Genomic DNA, 27,234 nt, shown 5'->3' with positions numbered 1-27,234 from the left:
CTGAGATTTACAAGGAGCTGGACATACACTTAGGTTTGTCTGTTGTTGTTTTTCTTTGTTTGTTTTTGTTTTGTTTTGTTTTTGTTTGTTTGTTTGTTTTTGTTTTGTTTTGTGTTTTTTGTTTGTTTGTTTGTTTTCTGGATATCTTACAGGACATCTGCATCTTTTTTGTCAGTACATCTTTGTACATCTGTGCCTCAGTTTGCTGCCACAGGGATGTGACTTATACATCCACAGCCTATTACAGACAGGACATGTGATATTATTTCAGTTCTGAGTCCCAATCCTGTGAATAGATAGTTCCAAATTATTCAGTGAGATGCTAATTATCACCTTATACCATGAATGAGTAACTTTGTTCTCATTGTCTAATGCCTTGTCATGCTCTTGGATGACATCTTGGAGTACTGAGTTCTGTAAATACTGTTTTAAAAGTAACCTTTTTTTATCAGTCCAAATCTGTTACCTTTCAACTCTGTCTGCTGCACAGAAAGATAAAGAATGTGAATTCACTTTTCCTGCATTTAATACTTCAGGCATGTACAGTTGGGTGTCAAAGAGAGGTTCCTAAATATTTAGTAGCATCAGCTCAAACCCCTTCACAGCATCCCAGCAAACTAAATTACATTATCTGTCTGTTCATGGTGAAAACTCTTTCCTTTTCATAAGCAAAGAACCCTAAAGGTAAAAGAAAGCCATATTAAAGAGAAAACAGAAAACTGGGAAAAGCAGATTATTAAATCAGAAAGATGTGGTCTTAAGCTCACCCTCTTCCCACAGAAGATGTGGAAGTCATTGATCCCTTCCCACCTTGGCCGAGTCCCACACACAGTGCCCCCTGAAGAAGCATGCATACCTCCAGCTCTCTTTGCCATCCAGAAGGGAGTAAAGAGGGAAGGATGCCCTTGGCTAAATAGTAAGACCATCTCATCTCTTTGCAACCACCTGAAGAAATCATTGCTCCCTGCTTCAGACACCTCATTTTTAAGTACTGTACTCTAAATTCAGCCTTGCTGGTGCTGAACCTCTCCTCAGTATGCTGTATCAGCTTTTTTTTTCCTTTTTTTTTAAGTATAAAAGAAATAAAAATTCAGATAACTCTTCCTCCTGCTTCCCTTTCTGAGGACTCCTCCCTGTTCTCCTGTGAAGCTGCCTTGCTGGATGGAGTAACTCCTCATCTCCCTCAGCACAGGAGTGATTCCGCAGCCTACCCTTAGTCTGGGTACAGCATGTTTTGTCCATACTGGAGGTGATGAGTGATATTCTGTTCCACCTCAAAACTGGTGGTATTTAAGCAAGAGTGCTCAACAATAGCATGACTGCTGTGCCAGTGATGCTGGCTCCTCTAGTCCGTGCTCACTAAGAGATGCTGGCAGAATGCTCCCTATGGAAAGTAGCCTCTTGCCAAAGCTCCAGCTTGCCCCTCTTTCCTATGTCCACAGACATCAGGAGTTCTTGATTATTAACTTAGGTTCCATATACTGCCTGTAATTTCACATCTTTTCTGTTCTCCTCTTTCCTTCATGTCCTTTTTCAATTTAAACAGTACCAGATTTTCTAACCATGAAATCTCTCCTGGACACACAACTTTTTCACTGTGTTGTTTTTTTTTTTTTTTGGGGGGGGGGCTGATTTCATATATTCTATATTCTACATTGTGACGTGTATCTGAATCAACACTATCTGCAAGCATATTGAAGTTGACTTCAATAATACTGTTATGTTACTTCTCAATTTTAAATCTCTCTGTGCTCCCCAGAAGACCATTTTGCATACCTTTTGGCTGCTATTTCTTTTGGAACAGAATTACAGAATTTCTTACTGAAGTGTTCAGAAGAGGTCCCAGTTTTCCAGTTCATTTGAATTTGTGCCTCCCTGCTGCCTGATTTGAGGGGTGCTTGGGAAAAAGGACAAGCAGAGTAGTGATAAGGATGTTCTGGCCACAGTTCTCCATGCAGGTGTGAACTTTCCTAAGCGGTTCTTTCAATTGGGCAGGGAGTGGCGGTGGGCAGTAGAGAGTGTGCATGGTACACTTGACCTCCCTCCCAATCTGCAATGTATTTGATGTGCTCCTTAAGCACTGAGCTTGCTGAACATTTGTTAGGTGCTTGACTGTATGCACAGAAAGGCTGGCAATGTGCCAAGATCATTGCATATAGCTCTGTTCTGTAGCAGGGAGACGAAATACCTTTTCTCCTGCCATGAGACCAGATATCCATTCTGTAGATGATTGTAAATACTTCCATGGGGCATCAGACAGCAGGAGGCCTTTGTGAACCAGAGCAGAATGAAACGAGTCTGCAGCTGACTGCAGTGATTGCTTGCCTTTCAGTAACATGTCCCATAGGAGCTGGCAGACTTAGCCTCAGCCAGGTGGGAAGATATATTGCACCCTGAATAGAGCAGTGTGACATAACTCCAATTGCTTGCCAGAATAATGTCCCAAAGTGTTTTCTAGCTGACAGTGTCAGCAGCAGCTGGACATTTCATGCACATGTTTCAGATTTGGGGGATGGAGATGAAATGCCCACTCAGCAATAGAGATCTAGCTGTCGGGTTTGCCAAAAATGGGAGTTTCAGACTTTGGACTGAGTCCCTTTGATGCTGTGAACATGAAATATGTCTTTTTTCATACAAAACCCAGTATGTTCCTACAAGATCTTTCAATGTGACTCCACATTTCCTGGTAGAAAATCTTTTGCCTAGCTGTATTTTGATCTCTAGCCAAAGGTTTGATTCTCCTTGCCAATAAAAATGTCTTTGTTTAAGCCAGGACCAAAGCATAGTTTAGAACAGATAAGAGCAGCATATACCCAGCCCTCCAAGTGTGCTGACTGCAGAGGCATGAGAATGATGTGAGCTCTGTCTCTCTGCTTTTGTTGACTGCTGCTTCTGGACCTTCATTTTAACCAAAATGTGTGAAATATTTGCATGTGCTTGGTGGTTATAAAGCATGCACAATCATTAGGGCTGAGTAGTAGAAGAACCTCTGTGATAATAGTGTTTCCCTGCAATAGCTCCTCTTTTGACCTGGGTAGAGGTCAAATCCTCTAGGTATATCTACTGCATTATAAACCATCCTCATAAAAATATTCTCAGCACTTGAAAAGTGTTGATGATTTGCTTCAGAAATTTAAACCATCTTCAGGATTAGCAGGGTAGACTGAAAATTGGCCAACTTCAGAGTTTTACTGCTAGTTTTTGCACCTGTACCCAATAGGCAGAAGAGCCATTTATGATGAATTTTCTTGTCCCCTCCTCCCTTAGAGCCACTGGCATTTTTGTATGCTATAATTAAGTTAGCTCTTCTTTTGGCAGGCCTGTAGATGTGCTGAAGGGAAAATGTATTGAGCACAGAAAAGCTGCAGTATTTCTTGTCCTAGTAGGACACAAGCTTCAAACCACTTCAGGTAAACCTGGAGTGACGTGCTGACTGAACCTTTCAAGCCTTCCCAATTAATTATGGAGAAGTATCTTGACTTCAGATGCTTCCCTGGAAGTTATTCTTGCTTTAGATGTCTTTCTTCTGACCTTGTTTAATTTTTAGCAAGAATAAGTTCAAAACAGAAAGTAAAGAGTGATCAATGGAAAGGATAGGATGGAAATACACCAAAACTTCATCCTCGTTATTTGCTTAAGAGAAGGTTTTAGTTCCTAATACACATTTGATTTTTCCATATTTCCAGCTTTCCCATCCAAGCATCTCCTACAATGTGCTCTGTTCATTGAGGTCTGATTGCAAGTTTTGCAGGGTCTTCTGTGGCCATAGTCATGTAGAATCGTGGGTAGGTTTAGTAATACATTTCACAGGTGTGATAGAGAGTTAGGGCATCTGAGAGAATCCCTGACACTTGTTTGAGGAGACATGGCTAGGATCTCTGTGGTGCCTGAACCTCTTTCAAAGTTGGTATGTGTCCTGGGCAGGTTGCTGAGTGGGGACAGCCTTGGAGGGTGGCATACTGAGAGGTTTCTTTGTCAAAGTAGAACCACCCTGGAATCACAGGGCCCTGGTGTGTAGCTGGGATCACTTCTCATTTCTTTCCTTTGCAGTTCTCAGAGATGGGCCCTATGTAATGCTTTGGCCATGAAGAAACAAGGACTGCTGAATTGCTGTTTTGCAATGGAGAAGAGAGAGGGAGAAGTACCAGCACTGTGGCTTCCACCTTGTTGCTTACTTCCCTGCAGTCATGTGTCCCAAATCCTCCCTGTGCTGTATTAAGGAAAAGAAAAGCTTGGACATTTCAACATCTGCTTTTGTACGTCATATTTTCCAATTTCACATCCTATAACCCCTGGTGAAAAGAGGAACAATGACTTTATATAGCTGCTGTTTGATTCTTTTGCTATTTATGTGGAACACTGCTGCCTATGGGCCAAACCAACGGGCACAGAAGAAGGGAGACATTATTCTTGGTGGATTGTTCCCCATCCATTTTGGAGTGGCTGCTAAAGACCAGGATCTAAAGTCAAGACCTGAATCAGTAGAGTGTATAAGGTAAGCCACAAAAAGAGAAAACAAAAAAGTTTTGGTGGGGGAGTACTACAGCTAACTGCAAGTGATATGCTATAAACTGTATACATACAGTCTGTAATCCAGTGCTTGTAGAGACCTGCTCTACAAGGCAATGGAAAGATATGGTGTAAATAATAGGAAAAAAAGGGGGGGGAAGACTGAAGTGTGTATTTTAAAAGAGTATCACAAGTAATATTTGGACAGTAAAAGAGGGCAATCCCTGCATTACTCAACATTGCCAAACCAGGAATATGCTGATCTATCTGGCCATTCACAGTGGACGTTTGAATAGTATCCAAAAACTAGTTTTCCTAGCAGACAGACAGAAAATCACATGTAGTACCTTTGAGTTCATTTGATTACAGTCATACATGACAAAATAGCTCAGAAATCAGATTTGGAGTTTCATTTACAGTCTGCCTCTCAACTTTACAAACTGTTTGGTTTCCTAAACAAGTGAATAGGTGAGAGTGGCATAGGTCACTGCTTTTGAAAAAATCCCACTGAACACATAGCTGTCCCCTTAGGACATTTACAAATCCCAGACTTGAACTCTTTACTCAGCTTTTCCTCACTCAGTCTTCTTCTTCTGTGTAAACAGTACATATAGATTTTGTCTAAATCTTTGTCAGTTAACCCTGGAGGGAGAAATGCACATAAAAACAGCTTCTCTTATTGAAGTGTAGGCATTTTTATGATGAAACACGAGACACTTTACAGCTCTGCACATAATACACATAACAACTGGGAACTGACAGAAACTGATTGCAATTGAAATACATACATACAGCCAAAAAAACAGTTGATAGGGAATTTTGTCATGACCTTGCATGGGAAAGCACTTCAGTGTCATAGGACCTCTTTTGAAATCATATGTAATAAATTATATATCTAGAATTATTTGGACCTCTCATCCTAGTTCAGTTCTGTTGCAATGGTAATGAAGAATAACTGACAACATTCCTGCAATGCTCACAGATTCCAGGTGCAGTCTCCTACTGAAATATTCAGCAGAATGTATCCATCCAGGTTATGAGAGCATACCCAGATGTTCTCATAGGGAACACACAGAAAGGAGAGTAATTAAATAGGGGTTCTTTTGCCTTCTTAAGTCCGTGTACACAAAAAACAAAAACTAAATATGTGTAGAATGTCTTCATGGAGCAAGAGGTAGCTTGTATTAGTATTCTTTCTTTCCTGGATGCAGCAATTTAAATCTGGAATGCTGAGAAGTGATGGAATATTTCATCTCATTGTCTTCTTTACCTGCTCCATGTGACAGGCAGCACATGCCAGTATTTGCAAACTGAATATAGCATTCATTTCAGCTAGTACTGGGTCAGCCTCAGTGACAGTCTTGACAAGGACGTATTATTAGAATGCATCACAGGAGAATGTTCCCTCAGAAGTACCGCAAATGTGTGGTTGCCAAAAGATTTGTTAACTAGGCAGTACTGCCAACAACAAGCATATCCTGAAAAAGTAGACCAGCTGTTTTATGGACACAATGGGAGCTCCGTATAGGTGGCATTTGATCTGCCAAGAGGCATACTCCACCTGAAATTTCCATGGGTAAAATCTATGTTCCTCTTACCTCTGCACCAAGAAGCTGCAGGCACAAAATGAAGGAGTTGACTGAAGAGGCACTTATGCCATTTTCCATATTTCTTCAAGGAACTGGACAAGTTATGAGTTGGTAGCATAATGCAAAAGAATACTTAATGGAAGACAAAAATCTAGCTGCAGAGGTAGTAGCAACTACAACAGGAGCAATTTGTCTAGAGGTAGCTCAAAGCTCTTTCATTGTACATCTTCACCAATAAATGCCTATTTCCAGGAAAGGTTTAATTCAAAAAATGGTTAGGTTGGGCAGACCTTTTGAGACTGGTCATCAGATTTTAATGATGAAGATATTTAATCCATGAGACAGTTTATGTGCTGTGGTGAGGTTTTTGTTATTAGTGCATATTAAATTGAAAGCAGATATTTTTCCTGAAATGATTTGCCATCTCAAGCAGAAGATTCCTCTGTCTGGAATTGCACAGAGATCTCACAAGACAGGACCACAACCAAAAGGTGGTCTTTTTTGGTTTTGGGCCCTATTATTAGGTAGCAACCTGGGGCAGGGTTGTGTGTGCAGACTCAATACATTCTCCAAGTCATGAGCTAGAGTCTTTCATATCACACTTCAGTTTCCTCAGTTCTGGGCAGTTGGTTAGTCCAGAAAAATGAAACTCATACTTTCTGGACAATAAAATTATAGGCTTCAGTTTCTTCCCAAAGTCAAATCTCCCCAGTCTTGTAGAGCCAAAACCTTTTGTAGGATGGCAAATCCACTAAAGTAGCATAAGCATGGCAACATCTGGTAAAACCAACAGTGCAAAATCTGTTTGATACTTTGGCTGCCCTTTTCACACTTCTCTGAGCCTTCTTCAGTGGTACTGTATCTTTTCAAAGCTGAGGCTAATTCATTTTGTATCCATCCCTTTTTTAGATGGCCTTTAATCTCTTTATTGAATAGCAAAATATGTCACATATCCATTAGGAAAATTAGACCCAAGTCAGTAGAGTAGTCTGTGGGCATCCTCTCTCCTCTCTCTTTCATAATTCTCTCCACCATTAGGCGATAACAGCAACAAGTCATCAGTCCATGACAGGCTCCTTGCCTCGAGTCCAGGAAAAAAACTAAGGGTCCCACTGAAACTCTACAGGTGGTTTGTCCTCTGTGTCTTCTGGAGTTCAGTATCAAATGATTTATGAGAATGTGGCTTTCCTTTCATCTGAGAACCATTTAACCCGATCTGTGCTGTTTGGACTTTTTTCCACGCATGTAGCTCTGGTCAGTGCCATACCTATACTCCTGAACAGGGCCTCTCAAAATGGGTAGGACAGTTTTCCCTCCACTCTTTAAATTTTCACAATCTTCATACTGTTGTGGTACTGTGCTTATGTCCCCAGCTCAGCATACAAACCTACTGTGCATACCTTGCACATGATTATTTGAAAAACTGTTCCCATAACCCAGCAGTGAAAGGAAAAGGGAACAATAATGACCTGTTCATAGTTCCTTTCATGCTGATTCATACTGATACTGAAAATGCATCTTTGCATTTTGAGCAAGGGGTTATAGAGTCCAAACTGTAAACTTTCTCATGATTTTGCCACACCAAATGTCATAGAGAAGTGAGAGCAATGTGTTTCCTGTGCTTCAGAATTAGTTACAGGGTTTATTGTTTAAACAATCAAGTGTCCCGCATTTGATATAAATACACCTTCTGTCTTTGTGTACCTCAGGTGCTGTCACAGCAACTTTCCTTATAACATTTGCTGATGCATATCTGATGTGTACGGTTGGAGACAGAGTCTGCAGCACAAGCGATCCCTGACCCCTGTTCCCTATCAGCACCAACAGAGGCCTATTCATAACCTGATTTCTCTGTCCTTTCTTGATGCCAGGTAGATCAGCAGTTTTAGTGGTGGTAGTGTTGTTAGTGTTATTGTTAGCAATGTTATTGATAGTATAACAATATATTTTATATATTGGTCATACATTAGGCACAGATTGGTCATACCCATGGATTTTTCTCACTGTAATGGACTGTTTGCAATGTGCACATACCTTCACCGTGTTGAGATACAGCATAGCCAATATGGTGTAACAAGGTTGTGATTTTTTGTGAATATTTCCTTTATTCTGATCAGAGATCTAGACAAGGTCCCACACTGTGACAGCCTTTGAGCTGTGAAACACTACATGGTGAGACATTGTCCTGGTGTCATAGTGTATGGCTTCACACTGCAGGTCTCCAGGACACTTGAGCTCACTGGGTCAGCATGTCTGAGAGAACAGAGTTTTAATGCTACCCCGATGCACTCTCTCGTGGATGTGTTTGATAATCCAAATGCAGAACTGTATGCTTATTATGCTATTTAGATCTTCTCTTTCCCCTCCAATTGCAAGTTACTTCCTTTTCCTCTTTCTCTTCTACCCTCCTTCTCAGCCTCCTGAGCTTTGGCTTGCACAATTAATTCCCTTCACCAAAGTTCTAACTTTTAAGGGTGGTAAGCAACTCGTTATACCTCCTGACTGCAGGAATCTGACAAATGACTGAAGGTCTCCCCTTCGCATATCTTAGTAATAGCAGTGGTAGTAGCAGCAATAACATGTAATTAATGTACTGGAAATCTAGAGAGGACAGAGAAATTAGTATGTGTGTACAACCACTACAGCAAGAGGAGCACTGGTATGAGTGAAGAGGCATATGCAACCTTTGCCACCATTCTTGAACAAAAACTATGTCAGATATGGGAGAGTAAGTGGAAGTTGTTTAGCTGTTTAGCAATGTTTCACATTGCTTTCTCCTTTTCCTTCATATTGTATAGGTCTCAGTTTCATGCCTTGCAGGTTTTGATAAATGAAGGTCATGAATTCACATGAAGCTGTCTCTCCTTCATGGAAACTAGCACATCTCCCTTTTCCTGCTGGATCCAGATAATGTGAGCTGTTCTATCAAGAACCAGACAAACAATCACTATTTCAGGTTTCTCTTCAGGGTTTCTTGCAGTCATTAGGCTCTGCAATCCTTCATCCTTTCTGACACTCCCCTGTGCATTTATTGGCTTTGGCTTCATCTTACAGATGGAGAAACTTAGAGAATAGCTTGAGCAGGGTCCCATCATAAGCCCGTGACAGGAGTAGCATGTGCATCCTGAGCATCCCTGGACAGACACATTTCTACCAACTAGAAAGACACCTATGGGAATTAGTGAGATGTTGTTTGCAATATCATCTAGCAATCTAGTCTAGCAAAAAATCTTGTTTGCAATCTTGTCTAGCAAACTGGACTGCTGCAAAAATAATCTTTCCTCTGGGGATGTGAAGATTAAGATTAAGATTTGTGGAAGATTTTTTCCTGATATCTTTTTCCTTGTTTGTGTTCCTGCCTGGGAACTGAAAGAACAGTGGATTGCTCTGGGTCTGAGGGACAGGTGGGAGAATGGTCATGATAGCGGAAGCATTTAAAGAACTGAGTGTACATAAAAATTCAATTCTACACCTTTGGGCACTGAATTATTTACAGTAAACTTCCATTTAGATCTTAATGCCCATTTTTCATAGCTGCACATCTCAGAAATGCTAAAGTACAAGACTAAGTCAATGCTCCTGTAAAAATAACATGTCAGAAAATAAGTTTTGGAGTCTGCTTATTTCCCACTAAAACAATACCAGTAGCTATTTAAAGATTCTAGAAGTCTAATGAAACGTCTGCTTCTATTAGTAAATGCTTTGCATGTTGTGTTTTCTTCGTGGAAATTACCAGTCAAATTTCTGCATGGTTGAAAGAATATAACAGTGACTAGTAATATTAGTCACAGCAGGTCAACAAGAGGTCAGCTGGATCTGTGTAACCTGCTGCCAAGTTCAAAGGCCATTTTTACCCATCATTCACATACACACCAAGCCAGAAGTAACCTATTTGCAACCTTTTGTTGGAGTCTTACAGTAGAATGGAAAAGTATTTATCCACACAATTTCCATTCATGGAGATTGAAGGAATCCTGAAATCTTGCTTCAGTAAGACGAGTTTAGTGTCACTGCGTTCATCTGACCATATCAGTGTTAGCTCTATAGTACTGATAGAATACTCTCAGTTAACAAATGAGACCTTGTCTGAAGATCTAAGAGGTATTAGAAAAGATGGAGTGAGATGTGTTTGTCTCCATCCCATCTGATCCTCTTCTGCTGATCTGCCGATGCTGCTATTACTAGAGGTGCAACTGGAAAGAACTGCATGCCTGCTGTCCATGTTGGTATGAGCTAAATTATCAAAAGCATTTCAAACACATTTGGAATCTAGCTCCTAGACAAGGCTTCCTTCCCTTCCTTTCCCCTCCAAAAGAAAGCCAACCCAACCTCAAGCAAATGAAGTGCAGGCCTAATGCTATAAGTAAATATTCATCAGGAACATACATGTATGTCAGAAAGGAAAAGAAAAGCAGTTGTGTATCATGGGTCTGTTATATCTCAGCCACGTACCTCAGAGATTGAAAGTTCACAATCTTATGAAGCTTATCTTTAGAAATCTTCACCTTGGTAATGGAAACATATCTTAAAGTATTTTAAAATGGCACTCGTTTTAAATCTAAAATCTAGTCACTCTGCATCTAAGTGATGCACATGCCATATGGAATAACAAGCATTCTTTGAAATCAAGAAGAAGACAGTTCAATTCTTACTGCTTTTGACGATACCACCTGAAATATTGCAGCATTTTAATAATTTAAAACGAATTGCTGTCAAAGGGACAGAAAACTCAATCTAACTTTTTTTATCCACTTCTATAATTTAATGTGAACTCGCTTATACTTATGTTTACACATACTAGAGTGTGTGAAAATCCTTACAGTTGTACTTCCCAACTTCTCAAGAGTTTCCCCTTTAAATATATAAAAATGTTTTATTTTTTTCTGTTGCACACCAGAAGCCTGAATATTGTTCCTTGTTTCAAATCCTATTTTCATTTTAGTTAAAAATATCTGTGCACAGATTTAGATTTTTAAAAAGAAGTACCATAAAACCCCTTCTTGCTGCCATTATGATTCCCAGAGTTCATCAGAGACAGCGTGAGGCAGCTTGGTATGTCCAGCACATTTGGTTTTTGTACTTCAACTGCCTCATTCACTCTGAGACTTGCCCTTTTATTTCAGAGCTCTCCCATTGCCTTTCACTCCTTAATGGTTTGGAACTAGAGAACAAAAAAATCTAAATGACCAACTTCTAAATGTAACCCACATTCCCATGCTCTAAATGGTGTCCATTTTCTAAAGGGTGATCTTAGTAAAGCTAGCTGTCCCTTTGGTCATACATTATAACTAAGGATTTTTATTGGCCTCAACCTTTCTGACCTGAAGTTGCTCAAGAGATTTGTGCTGAAACCATGCTGTCTGTTGTTTGAGGTACAGAATCAGAGCAGAACATCTTTTGGAAATTATCCAAAGATTTCTGGTGAAATGAAGTTGGATAAATTAAGTTTTTTAAGACCTAAAGATGAACCTTAGATGTGATATCTTTAGAATTTCTGAGTCCAGATAAGTCAGATAAAACTCTTAGAAAAGCAGTAATTTTGGTATGTTCATTCATCTTTGAAGAAATCAGTCATGGGAAACATAAATTTTGGAAGCAATCCATTTAATCCAGTAATTAAAAAATGTCATATATCTCAGAAATTGAAAGGCCATGATTTTATGAACCTCGTTTTTAGAAACCTTCACCTTGGTATGGAAAAGCATTTCAAAATAGCACTTACTTGAAACCCAAAATCTACCATTTTATATAGGATCTATTCTAGGGTCAACCATTTCCCCAGGCTCATCCTGTTCTGGGTCCCATCAGTTTTTCCAATTAATCTCAAGCATAACAGCTTTGAAACCTTCCTGTTTCCAACTGCAACTCAACACTAAACTGTAAGCCAGCTGCTAACCTGATCTATAGTGCATTACAAGGAAAGGCAAGTGTCAGTTCATAGACGAGTTAGCCATTCCAGCTGAGTTATCCTAAAATGTAGCAGCTTAATAGACACTCAACTGGTTGCTTTCAGAGTTTTACAGCTTTTACTGTAAGAGAATAGCACATGACAAAGTTACTTTCTTCCTGCTGCTTTCCATGAAGAAGCCTCTCTCTGTTTTGGGTTAGTCACTCACCCAACATCAGCTCCTATTCCATGTCAGAAAACACAGCTTCTCCACTTCAGAGAACAGAGAAAGCTTCAAAAAATAGTGTTTCAGTTTCACAGGCCAGCTCTGGTGGCAACTTCTGAGCTTGTGTCTAAAGCAGATGTATGAAAACACCATAATAAAGAGAATATTATTGTTTCAATGAGAACAATGAAGTACCTAATTAGCAAGTTAACAAGTTACACTAGGATTTATGCTTAACATATCTCTGTTTGCTGATATAAACAGGATGGCTGTGCCCTCTCTCACAGTGTGAAGTGGTGATACGAGGCCCAGTGTTACAGATGACTAAATTTTCCTGAGCAGAGCACCAACAGCATGCCAGTGCTGTGGCTTATCTCACATTGCCTGCCTAAAGCCACCAGGCACTGGCACATTAGGCATCCCTGAGCCCAAGTTCCTGACAGCATCGTGGTCAGGCTTAGCAGACACTGCCATCTGCATTCAGAAATGTGTCAGAGGAGGCAGGCTGGAAGGAAATCTGGTAGGAGAAGCTCTGTGTTAGAGCATTTTCTGAAGAATCATGAGATCCAGGCCCAGTGTCCTCAGGAGAACCAACCCTCCAGGCATGTTCTCTTTTGACTTTCCCAGAATTTAAGGAACTTAGAAAAGGTCGTCTTATCCTCATGACCTCTTAACTGAGCTCCCAAAATGATGTGTTGAAAAGCAGAACAAAATCTTTTTGCATATGCACACCTCTCTTACAACCACTGAACAGACAAAAGCAAAAGTTTCTGAATTCAGACGGATGAGAGACTGAGATGAATAGCATAAGCTGCTTTTGCCTTCTGTGTCGAGAATCTTTCATTTTCCCCTTGTCTCAGCCCTGGTCTCATCTCCTCTGTTTCCCCCCTTCTCACTCTGTGTTATTTTTGTTTCACTCTCCCAGGTATAATTTCCGAGGCTTCCGCTGGCTCCAGGCTATGATCTTTGCCATAGAAGAAATAAACAGTAGCCCAAATCTCCTTCCCAACATGACCTTGGGATACAGGATATTTGACACTTGCAATACAGTCTCTAAAGCCCTTGAGGCCACTCTGAGTTTTGTGGCTCAGAACAAGATAGACTCCTTGAACCTGGACGAATTCTGCAACTGCTCAGAACATATCCCTTCCACCATTGCAGTTGTGGGGGCAACCGGCTCTGGGGTCTCCACCGCCGTGGCCAATCTGCTGGGACTCTTTTACATACCTCAGGTATGCTTTCACTTGTCTTGCTTAGATTACAGGTGTGGCCTGCCTCTCTGCTCTGCAGTGCTGCCAGGTGTATGGCGCAGCTGGGGATATTGCTGTTTGGAGAGGGGTACATTACAGAACAAGGATGGAGAACCACACTGCTGCTTATGTGCTCTGTCTCTGTTTCAAACATAAGAAGGTTTGGAAATGGAGAGGCCCTAACTGTATACAGTAACTGAATACATCCTAGGAGGGTTAAGGGGCAAGGCAATAATGGGAAGCACTGTCTTTCAGAGTGGGACAATGGTTTATATAACAGAAAACAGCCTTAATTACCTCCAAAAGTACTGTGTCACATCAAAATGAATACTTTTATTAGTAAAAGATACAAGCCTTTGGTCTCAGATGTGTCAGATACATATTTGGACTACTACAGGCATATTCAGAGGCTGTGACAGGTCCTCCATTCCACTCTCTGCCACCCACCAGAAGGCCTCAAGCAAAGTTCAGCCTCCATGGCTAGTTAGATCTTTGCCACTTCACATAGACCCTCAAGGAGAAGGACAATACAAAATATGTGATTGTTTTCTTATGGGAGAACTATTTCTTGCTAGAAATTTGTAATTCCCCCAAAAAAAGATTGCCAGGCAGCCAGTAATGACATCCAGCCAACAGCAATATTGTAGCCTAGGAGACCTCATTCATTGCCAGACACACTTATTTCTGTCAGTATCTCTGATTATTCAAGTAGGTGATCTGTAAAGTTGTTGTTTCTGCTGATCAGGTGCTGTAAGGGTTGTTCTGGGCTGGCCTGCCTTTCTTTGACCTAGGGACTCCAAAACATGGTTTGTGAGAGTATGTGCATATGTCCCAACTTGTTCCTGGGTCATCTGTGTGGCAGTGTAGTTGTGCCAGCTGCTGTGCCATAGCATCCTTCATGCAGTTTGCTGACTCTGTTGGGACCAGGGACGGTAACCACAGTCCCACGCTTTTGTTTGGCAAAGCTGTTGCTCTGCCAAGACCCTAAGCAAAATTAGAGGCTGGCATATTATAGCCTAATGTTGCTGTTGTTGATTTTAGGTTTCCACACTGAAGACAACTTCTGAAAAGTGCTTGGCTTTATGCATTTAGGTGTTGCCTTGTATAGCCTAACTTTTCTTGTTCCCATTCTAAAATGAGTGTTGGTGCCAGAGCTTACAGAAGGCCTTGTGACAAGACTGCATCACACTGTTCTCTTACTCTGCCCTGAAAGGATATATCATTATTTCGGCCAGGGTTCTAATTCCCATCTATACCACAAATGAAGAAGGAAGAATTTTTGCCTGCCTGGTGCACTGTAATATATCTTGTCTACTTAATGTTCTTATTAGCCTGATTCCCTTGCAGGAATCTGAAGAAATGGATATTGGGTGTCTGAGCAGGAAAGAATGGTTTAAGCTACGACCAACATCTGCTGCCTAGATATTGCCCAGAGCAGCATTGGAAGGTGGCGTATAATAAACACTGTGGTGGCATTTTAAGGCATACTGTTAATTTACGCAACATGTTATCAGGTTAACGAGGGCTACTGAGAAGGGTCGGTGGGTTTGACTGTACCTAATAGATGTTTGCAGTTCTCGGAGTTTTTCTTTGAACGGGGAATGATGTTTATGCTATAAGGAAGTAGCCTTTTCTAGTGGTTACAGAAATGGGTAGAGGTCAGTAGGTTCAGTTTGCAATGTGGAATGAAATTTCAGACAGGTGGCTGGAGTCTGACAACAGAAAGCAGGCTTTTAAACTGGGAGTTGTTGGGGAACATTAGAATATGCATTATCACTGCCATTTACTGCAAGCCATTAGCAAATCCATGTTTAATAAACCCTACATTTCAGTATAAGATGGAAGTATATTTTACAATTAATCTAAGGCTCATTACTCACCCTGTTGACATAGAAACTGAAAATGTTACGGCTTCTGTTCTATTTCTTAGTATCTTACTTCAGTGTACCCTATTAAATTGCTAGTGGTTAAGAATAAGGGGCCTCATTAAAGATAGACTTTTTCACATTTAAAAGAGATGCCAGGACATTTGCTGAAGTTCCCAAACCAATGGGCACTGCTAAGGTCTAAACAGGGAAGCCACTGTGACCTCGTCTAGGGTCACCTCCCTTGGAGAATCCAGGCCTTGCTCTGGCACACAAATATCCCTGGAGAGGAAATTCACCTCTTACAGCACCTGCAGGATTGGGGTACCTTGCCTGTACCTTCTGGCACGAGGTTGCAGGAGATGAGGGTAGTTCTGGGTAGGAGCCTGTCCAGGGGAGAGCACAGCTCTGTGAAAGGACAATATGTTCCTGTGGCCCTTGAAACTGCACTAGGAAACCTCCTTCTTTTCTTTCTTCTTGCAGAAGCACTAAATGCCAGATTTTAAGGAAGAGATAAGGTTTTATGTAAATTTCCACTTTGTACAAAATGAACTGTTTATAGAAGATTTTTCAAAGTGAGAGGCAGTCCTAAAGAGTTCAGATACCAATCTCAAAATGCAAAGATAAGTGAGATTTAAAACTTCTTCATATCTTTAAACTATTCTCTTTTGGGTTTTATTGTTTCCCTACTTACGGAACATCCAAATTATATCTTAAAAGCATATGGCACTTGTTCTGAATATGAAAAAGAAAACATTTCTTGATAGTTTTAGTAAAGGCAAAATTTTGATGGCAAAACATGGTGGCTCATAGAGTGAGGAATGTCTACTGGCTTCTTTGCTGATTATGTCCGGCAATCGGGAAATCATGCTAAGGTAATGACTAGCATTACCTCAACACTCCCCAGGGTCAAGGCCACTGATGCACATCACATCCTTTCTCCAGCTGGCAGGGGTTGTAAATATGGCCTATGTAAATATGCCTATGGTTCCTGATGGAGCCTGTTTAAGGGTGGGGACAGAGGTGACAGGAGAGTCAGTGCCACCCATGGCTCACCTCCTCGTCATTCCCCCAGGATGGTGTCAATGTCATGCTCCCTCTGACCCTTGGCCTTACAGGAGGGCACACACTTGCTCCATCCACTGAGGTCTGAGCAGCTGCTTCTCCCTGTGTGTCTCTGTAGGACATCCAGAGGTACAAGTACATACTCAGTCTCTTAGATCGTGTGCAACCACAGGCCAAGAGAACATGGATGACCATGTGGTGCCAGTCTTCTGTTCATCCCATCTGAGGTTGTACAGGTTGACAATTAATCTAGGCAAATGTTGGCATTTTATTCCCAGGCAGTTCACTTCATAGTCTCTTTTACTTGTCTGCTGTGCTCTTGCAGGTCAGCTATGCCTCATCCAGTCGTCTTTTGAGCAATAAGAACCAGTTTAAGTCCTTCCTCCGCACAATCCCCAACGACGAGCATCAGGCCACCGCGATGGCAGACATCATCGAGTACTTCCGCTGGAACTGGGTGGGGACAATTGCAGCTGATGATGACTATGGACGGCCAGGGATTGAAAAGTTTCGGGAGGAGGCGGAGGAGAGAGACATCTGCATCGATTTTAGTGAGCTCATCTCCCAGTATTCGGACGAAGAAGAGATCCAGCAGGTGGTGGAGGTCATCCAGAACTCCACAGCAAGAGTGATTGTTGTTTTCTCCAGTGGCCCGGACCTGGAACCACTCATCAAAGAGATCGTCAGGCGAAACATCACTGGCAAGATCTGGCTGGCAAGTGAGGCCTGGGCCAGCTCTTCCCTGATAGCCATGCCAGAGTTCTTCCGCGTCATTGGCAGCACCATTGGGTTTGCACTGAAGGCAGGACAGATCCCAGGCTTTCGTGAGTTCCTGCAGAAGGTGCATCCCAAGAAATCCACCAACAATGGCTTTGCCAAGGAGTTTTGGGAGGAGACATTTAACTGCTATCTCCCTGATGGGTCCAAAAATTCTCCAGCTTCAGCTTCCTTCCACAAGGCCCATGAAGAGGGCTTGGGCATTGGAAACAGTACAACTGCCTTTCGACCTCCATGCACAGGGGATGAGAACATCACCAGTGTGGAGACACCATACATGGACTACACACACTTGCGGATATCCTATAACGTGTATTTGGCAGTATATTCTATTGCCCACGCTTTGCAGGATATATATACCTGTACCCCTGGGAAAGGGCTCTTCACTAACGGATCCTGTGCAGACATTAAGAAGGTTGAGGCATGGCAGGTAAGTCCTTTGTTGCCGTTAAGGCATACCTGTGCAAGATACTCATAGAAAAAAAAGAAAAGCTGTCCTGGAGCGCCTCCAGGCTGCCTGGGGAGGGGTGCCTTTCACAATCCTGGGTCTTGGACAAACAGTCAGGTTCCTAGGATTTAGCATATCACTGCAGGCAATTTAGGTCCACCTTGCAGTGAAAGTAATTTGTGTAAGGTTTGCCTGCAGTGGAAGGGGTTTAAACTAAGTTAAATTTTCTTGTATTCGCTACAGGCCAAAAGTGCACACACAGACAATTACCACAGCTTGGCTGACGCAAGGTAATTTGATCATATATTAAGCCCTTACATAAACAAGAGGGTCTGGAGAGAACACATAAACAAGGAAAACAGTTTTTAGAGTTCATTGTCTTTGGCAAGCTCTACAGGTTTTGCAATCCCACAGCAATTTTCCATACAGGCCATATTTTTTTTCCACAGTTTTCAGCTTATATAGGATCAAACTAAAGCAGATTGAATAATGAAGAAAAATAATGTGTGGCCGTTGGGCAAATAGATAAATAATAGATGGCAATGGTATTTGTGAACTGATAAAATGATACTAACAACACATTCACTAATTCAGTTGATAAATTCTGCTCACTGGTTTATGGATAATATTCTGGCATTCTGGTCTTCTGATCCTTTATTAATACTCTATATCCTGTCATGAATTTGACTGTGCTATCTAATGCACTATTCATTGTGTGTTTAGACTATCCAGTACATTCTCAAATAGAAGGATTAGATTTAAGGTTAACAAATGAAAATATGCCAAATATGCAGCAAATTAGTTGTCCAGTTCTGGTCATGACATAAAACTTGGATCCCAAACTGAAATCTGAAAGATTCTGAAATCAGAAGAACACTAATGAATGAAAAGAGGATCACAACCATGCTTGTTTGTGTAATTCCCTCTGTCTGGGATAGACTAACCAAACTAGAGGCTGCCCATGCCACAGACTTTGCAGATATTGGGTCAGCATTCACATGTGTGAACTGCAGTTTGGTTTCTGTCTGTTCTCGGTAAATGCATAAACATCAGTCAAGACAAAGTAAAAGATTTTTCTTGGCAGTTTTGAAAACTGCACTCTTTAGCTCTAGGTACCTAATTTGGGTCTGCCAAAGACATTTTACTTGGAGTTATTGAGTGCAGGTTTCGACCCTAGTGTAGAGGAATTCTGCAATTGCTGGCTCTGAGGTTTCTGTCTTTCAATGTTATTTTGCTTTTCAGGAGCATACTGGCAGAATTGGGCAAGTCATAGACAGATTTAGCTTTAATTTGTATTGCTAAAAGTGTTTCAGAATAAATATATTTTTAAATCCATTCCCTCATGCTTTGTCACCTTGGAAAGAAAAAAGAATGGGATATTCACAATATATTGTAGTAACGTGTTTGTTGAGGATTCCAAAATAGGGAAGAATGTCTTTTTTTTTTTTTTCTTGTCTGGTACTTAAGGATAGCTATATCAAAATGTAAAGCACCCTGATACAGGCTTCCTGCCTTATAGCACCAAGAAAGAGTTGGGGGGGAGAACATAGCTGGATAGGAATAGCAGGTGCTACAAGGGAGCAGTGCATATTTGATATGACCACCATTATGTGGCGTTGGCTGTCAAGCATATTTGATATTTGTGCATTTTTTCACTTCATTTCAACATCAAACTTACGAATAACAGGTAAATGCCAAATCTGTGTGCACACCTACTTCACATTGTAGCTCATTGTAGCTCATTGTAGTTCATTACATTCAGGAAGTTTTCCTTAGCCACAGGAGTAATGAGTTTACCTCACAAACCTCCATCCTCCAGCATCTCCAGAGAACACTTTTCTGAACAACCAGAATCTAAGACTGAAGAAAACCTTACTGCAGAAATTAACTTCCTGGAACAAAGCAGTTCTGTGACTGCTCCCTTTTCTCACAATCACTTCAAGGGTTTCTTAGTAGAAAGCAATCAGCGGGAGTGAGAAAGGTGTTAGGAAGCCTCCCTGCCAGACACTGGAGGCAGCAGCCACTGAGTGTCTGAAATCACTGACCAGGTGGTGTGTGTGACAGACAATGCAATCCCTGTGAACTTGTGGCTCCATTATCCTGAATTCCTTTCCATGGTTGTCTTTGCCAGCAGAGTCAGTGGCTGGTGAGGATAAATAGTGTGTTCTGCTTTATAATTTCATATAGTTTGAATTTGTTTCTTTTCAGTGATATTATCCCACTAACTCATAAGAGTTATTTTTTTATTGTCTGCTAGTATATTATGTACTCAGAATACAAACCTTTTGGAGGAACTGTTATATATATTTTGTTCAGGGTGTTTGTGTGGATTTTTGTGTAGAAATAACATTTTTATCTCAGTGATCAGTTCATCTGAACTGGATAGCATGAGGCCTGGCACAGAACTGTGAGCCAGCTAGATACGCATTCTCATTCACTGGTAGACTGTGATTTTTTTAGAAGAGTGTATTGAGTAGAGCTAATTCTGTTTGTTTTGCTGGTTCATGGACTTGTTTTCCCCAGACACAGGCTCTCCCATAAGCTATAGAACAGTATGGCAAGGGTACAACATGAGCTCAGGCCTCCTGCACTGAAGCTTCTTCCCTACCTCCGTCCTGTTTATCAGTAACAGCTCCAATAGTCTGCTGTTACAGCCCTTCTTTTCTTAACATCTTCTCTGATAGAACAAATCCACATTTTTGAACAAACAGCTGATGGGCTTCTCTTTCTGTCTCAGAATAAAATTGTTGTGATTCAGTAGGGTTTTGAGAAGGCTCTTGAGAAGGCAAAAGTGTGCAGTCACAGGGTCATGGAGCAGAGCATCCTTAGATGGACTATTTTCAAGTTGTGATTATACTGGGAGCTGTAAACTTTGGCAGGCTCATGAGTAAAAAATGAGATAGCTCTTCTAGTCACCAAGGCAAAGATGTACATGCTGAAAAATGTTCTGTCCAAATGGTTAGCAGATAAAGGACACACTCAAGTAAATTATGCCTGGTAAAGAATGCCTAGAATTAATTAGAAAAATCATATATGAATTGGCTTCAACTAGGATCAGCTGAAGTCTTTTATAACAGGACTGTGTACCTCCCAGCCAACAGTTCCTTCCTCGGTGATACCCATTATGAAGAGGTAAAAATGGACTGGTGCCTTCTCCAATTTTGCATTTTAGTATGCCTGGCTGTGTGTCAATTGATTCTGTGAGGCCTTAAAGAAGCGAGTGTTTCCTTAGATGACATACGTCTCTCCAGACTTTTGAACCTAAGCGCTTATCTAATCAATTTTGTGTCTGTTGAACTATATAGGCCAGTTGGACAATTAAAATGGTGTACTGAAAACAACTGCTTTGTGAAATAGAGAGCAAGATAATTTCAAAACAGGTATTAACTGAGGCTGGTATGAAACTTAGTCGTTCAGGAAGAATTGCTGAAGGCAGTTTCAGATCCTGTTGGGACTTTGAATAGACTGACTATAAAGAGTTGTTACTGGAAAGTGACAGCAAATGGGTGCAGAGAGCCTCATATATTGATTAGATCTCTGCACAGATGGGTAAAGATGGCATTAAACACCTCCCAGAAGAGACATTTCAATCAGATGTGGATTATGCTACCTAAAAACACTGAGCTTGTAGGATAACTATTGGCTCTACTAAGAGCTTTAATAATTGGACAATTCACAATATACTACTTAGAACTAAATTTAGACTTAAATTAATAAAAAGAACCCTATTTTAGGCTCTTAGATATTTTGCCATAACAGTTATTGTGCGGTCTGTTGACATCCCAAGAGCATTAAAGCATCATTTACTCAGTCAGGATTTCTGACGATAGATTCTTCACCATTAGTAAACACAGTTCCCTGGGCCCATGTGTGCAATGGATTAGTTCATATTGCATTTGTTAAAAGTGGAAAACAAAGCAACTATGGCATCGGGTATAGACTAGGTGTCCACACTGGTCCTTTTATATGGTGGCTCTAGCTACAGATAGAAGCATATACACTACAGAGCACCATCCAATAGCTCTGACAATGAGCTCTCCCTGTACATGTGCTGCTGCTTTTGTCTGTACAGAGACAAAACCTTAATAGGAACCTCAAAAATGTTAAAATAGAGCCACTTGCTAAATGATTGTGCAGTTTATAATCCTTTGTATAATAAACCATGTAAATATATATCACATTCAGGAGAGTAATCTTGATTCATCTAAGGCATGCTTTACATTAGATGTAAAGCCTGGGTATTTCACTTCTGAAGGGCTGTGCTCGCCAGCATACTTGTGTTGAACAAGATTTATTATCCCCAGCAGATGTGCTACCTAGCAGAGCTTTTTCATTATTAGTACAGTCTATGGCAGGTCACAGCTCCTGTCACAGATCGTCTCTTATTTCTAGTTTGAATTTGTAACTAGCCTTTAGTTCCACTGGTCTCTACTTGGCCTTGCTCTATTAGATTTTAAAGTCCATCATATCTCTCAGTGAGGTGTTTATGCACATTGATAAATTATTCCTCAGTCTTATCTTGGTAATTTAAACAGAGTAAATTTAGTTCCTAAGATACTTTATCTGGTTTATTTCTGTATCTTGTCCAGTTACTCATCCTTTTTGACACATTTTCAGTATTGCTATAACAGCCTCAGCACAGCCAGACAGTGGAAAAAAAGTCCTACATTTACATACACGTATTACTTCCTCATTTATACATGAACAAGTCACATTAGCCTTCCTTACCATGGTGGAAAGGCTGCAGTGAATTGCCTGTAATGCTTTACAGGATATGATACCCTTTCTGTGCCTGTGGCTGGAATTTCTTATGCCTTAACACGTAAGTCTGAATTTTACCACATTAAACCCAGATGTGAGAGAGCAACCTAGGGGGAATGATTTGTCTTTGTTGTTATTTACCCTTACATTAATCCATTTGTTTTCTGCAAGTTGTCCCAGCAGCATTTCTGTGTTTGCTGCCAGAGTACTGAAGGACATATTGGATAGCTGAGCTGTTTACTGAGCCTTGAGGAATTCTCTGTGAATGGATGGTTTGCTTTTAGAAATCTGCTGGTAAACCTTTAGGAGGATGCTTTACATTAAATGTAAAGCCTTGGTATTTCAATTCCAAAGGGATGTGTTTGACAACCAAACTTGTATTAACAAGACCCATATTTCTCAAAGCCTTATTGACTGGTAGCAATTATGTGTATGTCCTGTAATTTTGTATTAATTCATCCTCAACCCCTAACTCTTGTTTTCCCATTGTTTTTCTTGGGATTGAGGTCAGGTTAACCAGTCTGGTTACAGAGGACATTCTTCTGCCTTTTATTGTCTTCCTTTGGCCCCTGTTGCAAGCCCATCAGAGGCTGACTCTGGAGTGTCCCTTTGAGCAGTGATGCATGTCCTACATGGGCTGATACAGAGGAAAACTTCAGACATGCTCTTGGCTATGCATTACACTTGAATGTATACTAGCAATGTGGGTTGTGATTGCTGTGGAATAATATTAGGTAGCATACTGACTTTGTCATTCAAGGCCAGTGGCATTTTTATGTGTATATTGTAATCCAGCTGTATTAGCACTCTTCTTATTGCTAGTAGAATGCTGTGAAGAACTGTCTGCTTCTGTCAGTCTTTTAGATCCAATTTAAATTGCTCAGGCTGTTCTCTAATCTCTTTTTAAGGACCTTCCACTTCCATTAATGTCATATTATGGCTTCAAAGCAAGTGCCCTTGGGATAGGAACATCCTGTGTGTTTTTCTTTCTGATAGCGAGTGCAATAACACATCACTCATTCTGCTTTCCTGCTCCTTCACCATCCTCTTTATCTGTCTCTTTCAATCTTACGTCATGAGGGTCTGGCATACGTGACACCCTCTTCATTTTAATACATTCAAGACATTTCTTAATACACCGAATGATTTTTTCCTATTTGTTCTCCAGGAGTTTGTATATGTGTTCTACTTTCCATTAGTATAATACTTGTGTTTCACAGTCTTGTTTGAATGATCTCTGTTGAAGCAACACTCAGAGCACCCCACAATAAACAGTGCTCTTTGAGATTTATTTGTATGATGAAGTCAGTGACATATCATTACCACCTAATTAATGAGCTTTCGTTTTAATGAACACAGACAAAACCTCTGAACTGATACTGGGTTTATCATGTATGCAGATCAGGCACAGCCATTCCATCATTTCCTCTAGATTTTCAGTGGATTTTCTCTGTTCTGTTGGATACAGAGACCTCCATTATGACTGGCCTACACTTGCACATTACTGAGTCAGGTGACTAGTCAGAAAACTGCTTGATTTTTTGTATCCTTATATTCCAGGCCTAGGGATTCCCCATAGACATGATTTCTTCCTTTTGCTGACATGATTTTTGTCTTAAGTAATAGCAACTACATTAATTCCCACTGTATTTGTAAGGAGGGGAAAGATGCTGACAATACAGGCATTTTTCTCCAGAAGTATAGGATCACAGACTTCCAGATGCATATTTAAATCCTACAGGCACTCCTCTTCATTGGTGGATCAGATGAAGTCTTCTTGGGATGGCACTGAACTGGGACCAAGGCTACCTCAGATGCCTTCACTTCTGAAGTTACTCCTAGGAAGGACTCTTTTGGACTCTACAGAACTGATCATACAATTTCATGCTGTGGGCTATACAAATATCTTGAGTTACCATCATACAGCTGGATTTTCATTTAAATCAGAAAGAGGGAAAAATGTCAGAGTTAAAACTCTTCCCTTAGAATTAACCTAAGATTATTCTGAAATAGTGTTAAAACATATTGCTATTGTAACCTCCATTCTCCCCTAGAGTTAATCAAATTCACTAGCTTCAGTTAAATCCAAGTTAGTTGCAACAACATTATCCAAATAAACATTTTGAAAGACTCAAAATGAAGTGAGTCTTTTTCCCATTAAAAAGTAATTACAATTAAAAATAGAACTGTGATTTGAAGGTCACATTTTTAAGTCTGACTTTAAAAAATACATTGCACTGAATTTCAATTGACTGGATTTCACATGCTGTTTTCCTACATAAATCTTTGAAAACTCCGGGGTTGAGATGTAATGCAGAGGATGTTGCCACTCTGTTTATTTGCTCTTATATTACATACATTCAATCAAAGCTAAGCAAATGAAAATTTTCCTGCTACGCTTTCGAGCAAAATCATCATCCTTTATCATAGCATCCTTAAATGATGTGTTATTCACTACCAGCTTTGCATTATTTCAGTACCAGCATTCTATGGACAAGTGCTCATAGAATGAAAAAAACAATTTCACAAATGCTCAAACACAATGTACTGTACAGCTGTTCTGCATATGACCAGCATTAATTTTTGAGGACCTTCAGGAAACAAAATATCTTGGTCCCATGTTTATTATGTCCTGTGCCCTCCTAGCTGATAGTTATATCATCTGAAAAAACAGCCACACGATGGCTGTAAGATCATACTGTATGATCATTTCTTGATTCCTTTGGGAACTTCTGTGACTGGGCAGATAGTTCTTTCTGAAGCACAGAATCACAGAGTCATAGAATGGTTTGGGTTGGAAGGGACCTTAAAGACCATCCCCTTCCAACCCCTTTTAGGCTTCTGCGTTTGAGTTTTTTTCTGGTCATCCTTGTAAACATAGTACCTTAGTAAATTTGACCCTAAATCAGATTGGCCCTATTTTATATCATTTCTCATTTTGAAACATATGTCTTTAACATGTTTGGTCTAAGTGACCTGTTCCACTGCTGTTACTTCTGTCCCCTCTCACTATCAATAAACCATCAAAGCTGCTACAGCTTTGAATCGGCAAAGCAGCGTCCTTTGATTGTTAGCTACAAAAACACATAAACTAACCCATCAAGCCCAGTTGCAGTCAAACAGACTTACAAACAGCCCTTGTTGTAAGAAACTTAAGGCTTCCTCAGTTTCCAAGCAGACTGAGCGCTCAAAGCATAGCACAAGATACAGAGAACACCAAGAACCTTCCACTGAGCAGTAAGTGAGGTGTTTCCAACGCATTCCATCTAAGCTGCTCTATCGTCCAATTTCACAACAGTCTGATATCCTACACTTGTCTAAATCCCTGAATAAAGTCAGCTGGCTTTGCAGCAGTCTCTGCTTCTGTATGAATGTAAATCACCTCTTTCCTACAAATCACTACATGTGTCATAAACTTCCTCTGCCTCCTCCCTTGAGTTAAATAATTCTGCACTTTTTAATTTCTCATCAAATGGAAGTCAAACTGGCTGTCTAAGAGTTATCATCACCACCTCTGGACTGCTCTAATCTTCTTTTATTCTTTTTTTCTGATTAAGCAACTAGATCTAAATGCATTTTCCAGGGAAAACTGTATTATTGAGGTACATATTGACACCATATTCTCAGCATTATTATCTTTCTCAGTCTGTTCTAACATTTTGTTTGCTTTTTCAACTACATAATACAAAGCTTTTTACTGTGCTGCCTACAGTAACGAATGGGTCTTTGTCTTAAGTGGTTACAATTAATTTAGCTTCCAGTAAGGATCACAAATAGCTTAAATTCTTACTTTAATATATGGCACATTGCATTTTTCATATACATTTAGTATTCAGTCACATTGTCTACTGACCTACCTAGCTTTATGAGGATGTCATTCAGCTCTTATTGAAGCATAACAACTTTGAATGATTTTGAGTTATTCTCAGCCTTTGTACAGCTAGTCCTGAATCTTGAACTGAATGCTTCCTTTCATGTTTTTTTGAGCCTGTGGCAGATTTAGTATTTCACCAGAGCTGGGATGTCCACCCTAGCTTGCCTGAATTACTTTGCAGTATTGTCAGTGAGTCTCTGACTATCAGTATTCCCTCCCTTCTACTCTGGCACCAGCCCTTTGCCCAGAGATAAACTCCTTTTGTTAATCTGCAGTGCTGGCAACCTGACACTTTCCATCCTGAAGCATAGCCTAGTCCTTGTACAGTAGGCAATGACCAGTCTTCATTATTCTAGCATGAGGTGCCCGGTAACCCACCTATAGACCTTGTGCATGGGGCTGAAAATGCGTTACAGAGAGACATCCCAGGATCTTTTCCAACAGAATGACCAATTGGTCCTGCATAAAAAAACAGCAAGAACAAGATGGTCCAAAATAGAGAAAGCAGCAGGAGTTATACATTGGGATACACAATAAAAATTAGAGCTTTGCTAGCATGAGGATAAAGATAGATACATAGAAGGGAAGGAATGGAGGAAATAAAAAACCCTATTGCTGCAGGGAACATTGCCTTTATGGCATTTTATGAGTTGTTCTTTCAGAAGTGCCATGCACATATTTCTTCCTGGTACTTGCCAATTGGAAATCAAATGCTGTATGCCATGACCACTGGGCTAATACAGCAGTCTTACAGCCCAGAAAGCCAGCCATATCCTGGTTTATATTAGATATAAGGAGAAAATTCTTTATTCTGAAGGCACTGGAACAGGTTTTCCAGAGAGGCTGTGGATGCCCCATCCCTGGAAGTGTTTAAGGCCAGGTTGGATGGGGATTTGGGCAACCTGGTCTAGAGGAAGGTGTTCCTGCCCATGGCAGGGGGGTTGGAACTAGATGACCTTTAAGTTCCCTTCCAACCAAACCAT

At 40.6% G+C, this 27,234-nt stretch overlaps 1 protein-coding gene across 1 annotated transcript in view; it reads left to right on the top strand.

Annotated features, from left to right (window-relative positions):
• The window catches only part of CASR (calcium sensing receptor), a 72,807-nt gene that overhangs the window by 30,197 nt on the left and 15,376 nt on the right, over nt 1-27,234 (top strand). The window contains exons 2-4 of the mRNA XM_027449712.3: nt 4,051-4,495; nt 13,137-13,443; nt 16,717-17,598. Coding sequence (XP_027305513.2) covers nt 4,311-4,495; nt 13,137-13,443; nt 16,717-17,598 — 1,374 coding nt within the window. The 5' untranslated portion in view covers nt 4,051-4,310. The remainder of the gene's footprint in view (nt 1-4,050; nt 4,496-13,136; nt 13,444-16,716; nt 17,599-27,234) is intronic.

This window comes from Anas platyrhynchos, chromosome 1 (genome assembly GCF_047663525.1).
Source record: "Anas platyrhynchos isolate ZD024472 breed Pekin duck chromosome 1, IASCAAS_PekinDuck_T2T, whole genome shotgun sequence".
NCBI lineage: Eukaryota > Metazoa > Chordata > Aves > Anseriformes > Anatidae > Anas > Anas platyrhynchos.
The sequence above is the reverse complement of the archived record's forward strand: the minus strand, read 5'-3'. Positions and strand labels throughout refer to the sequence as shown.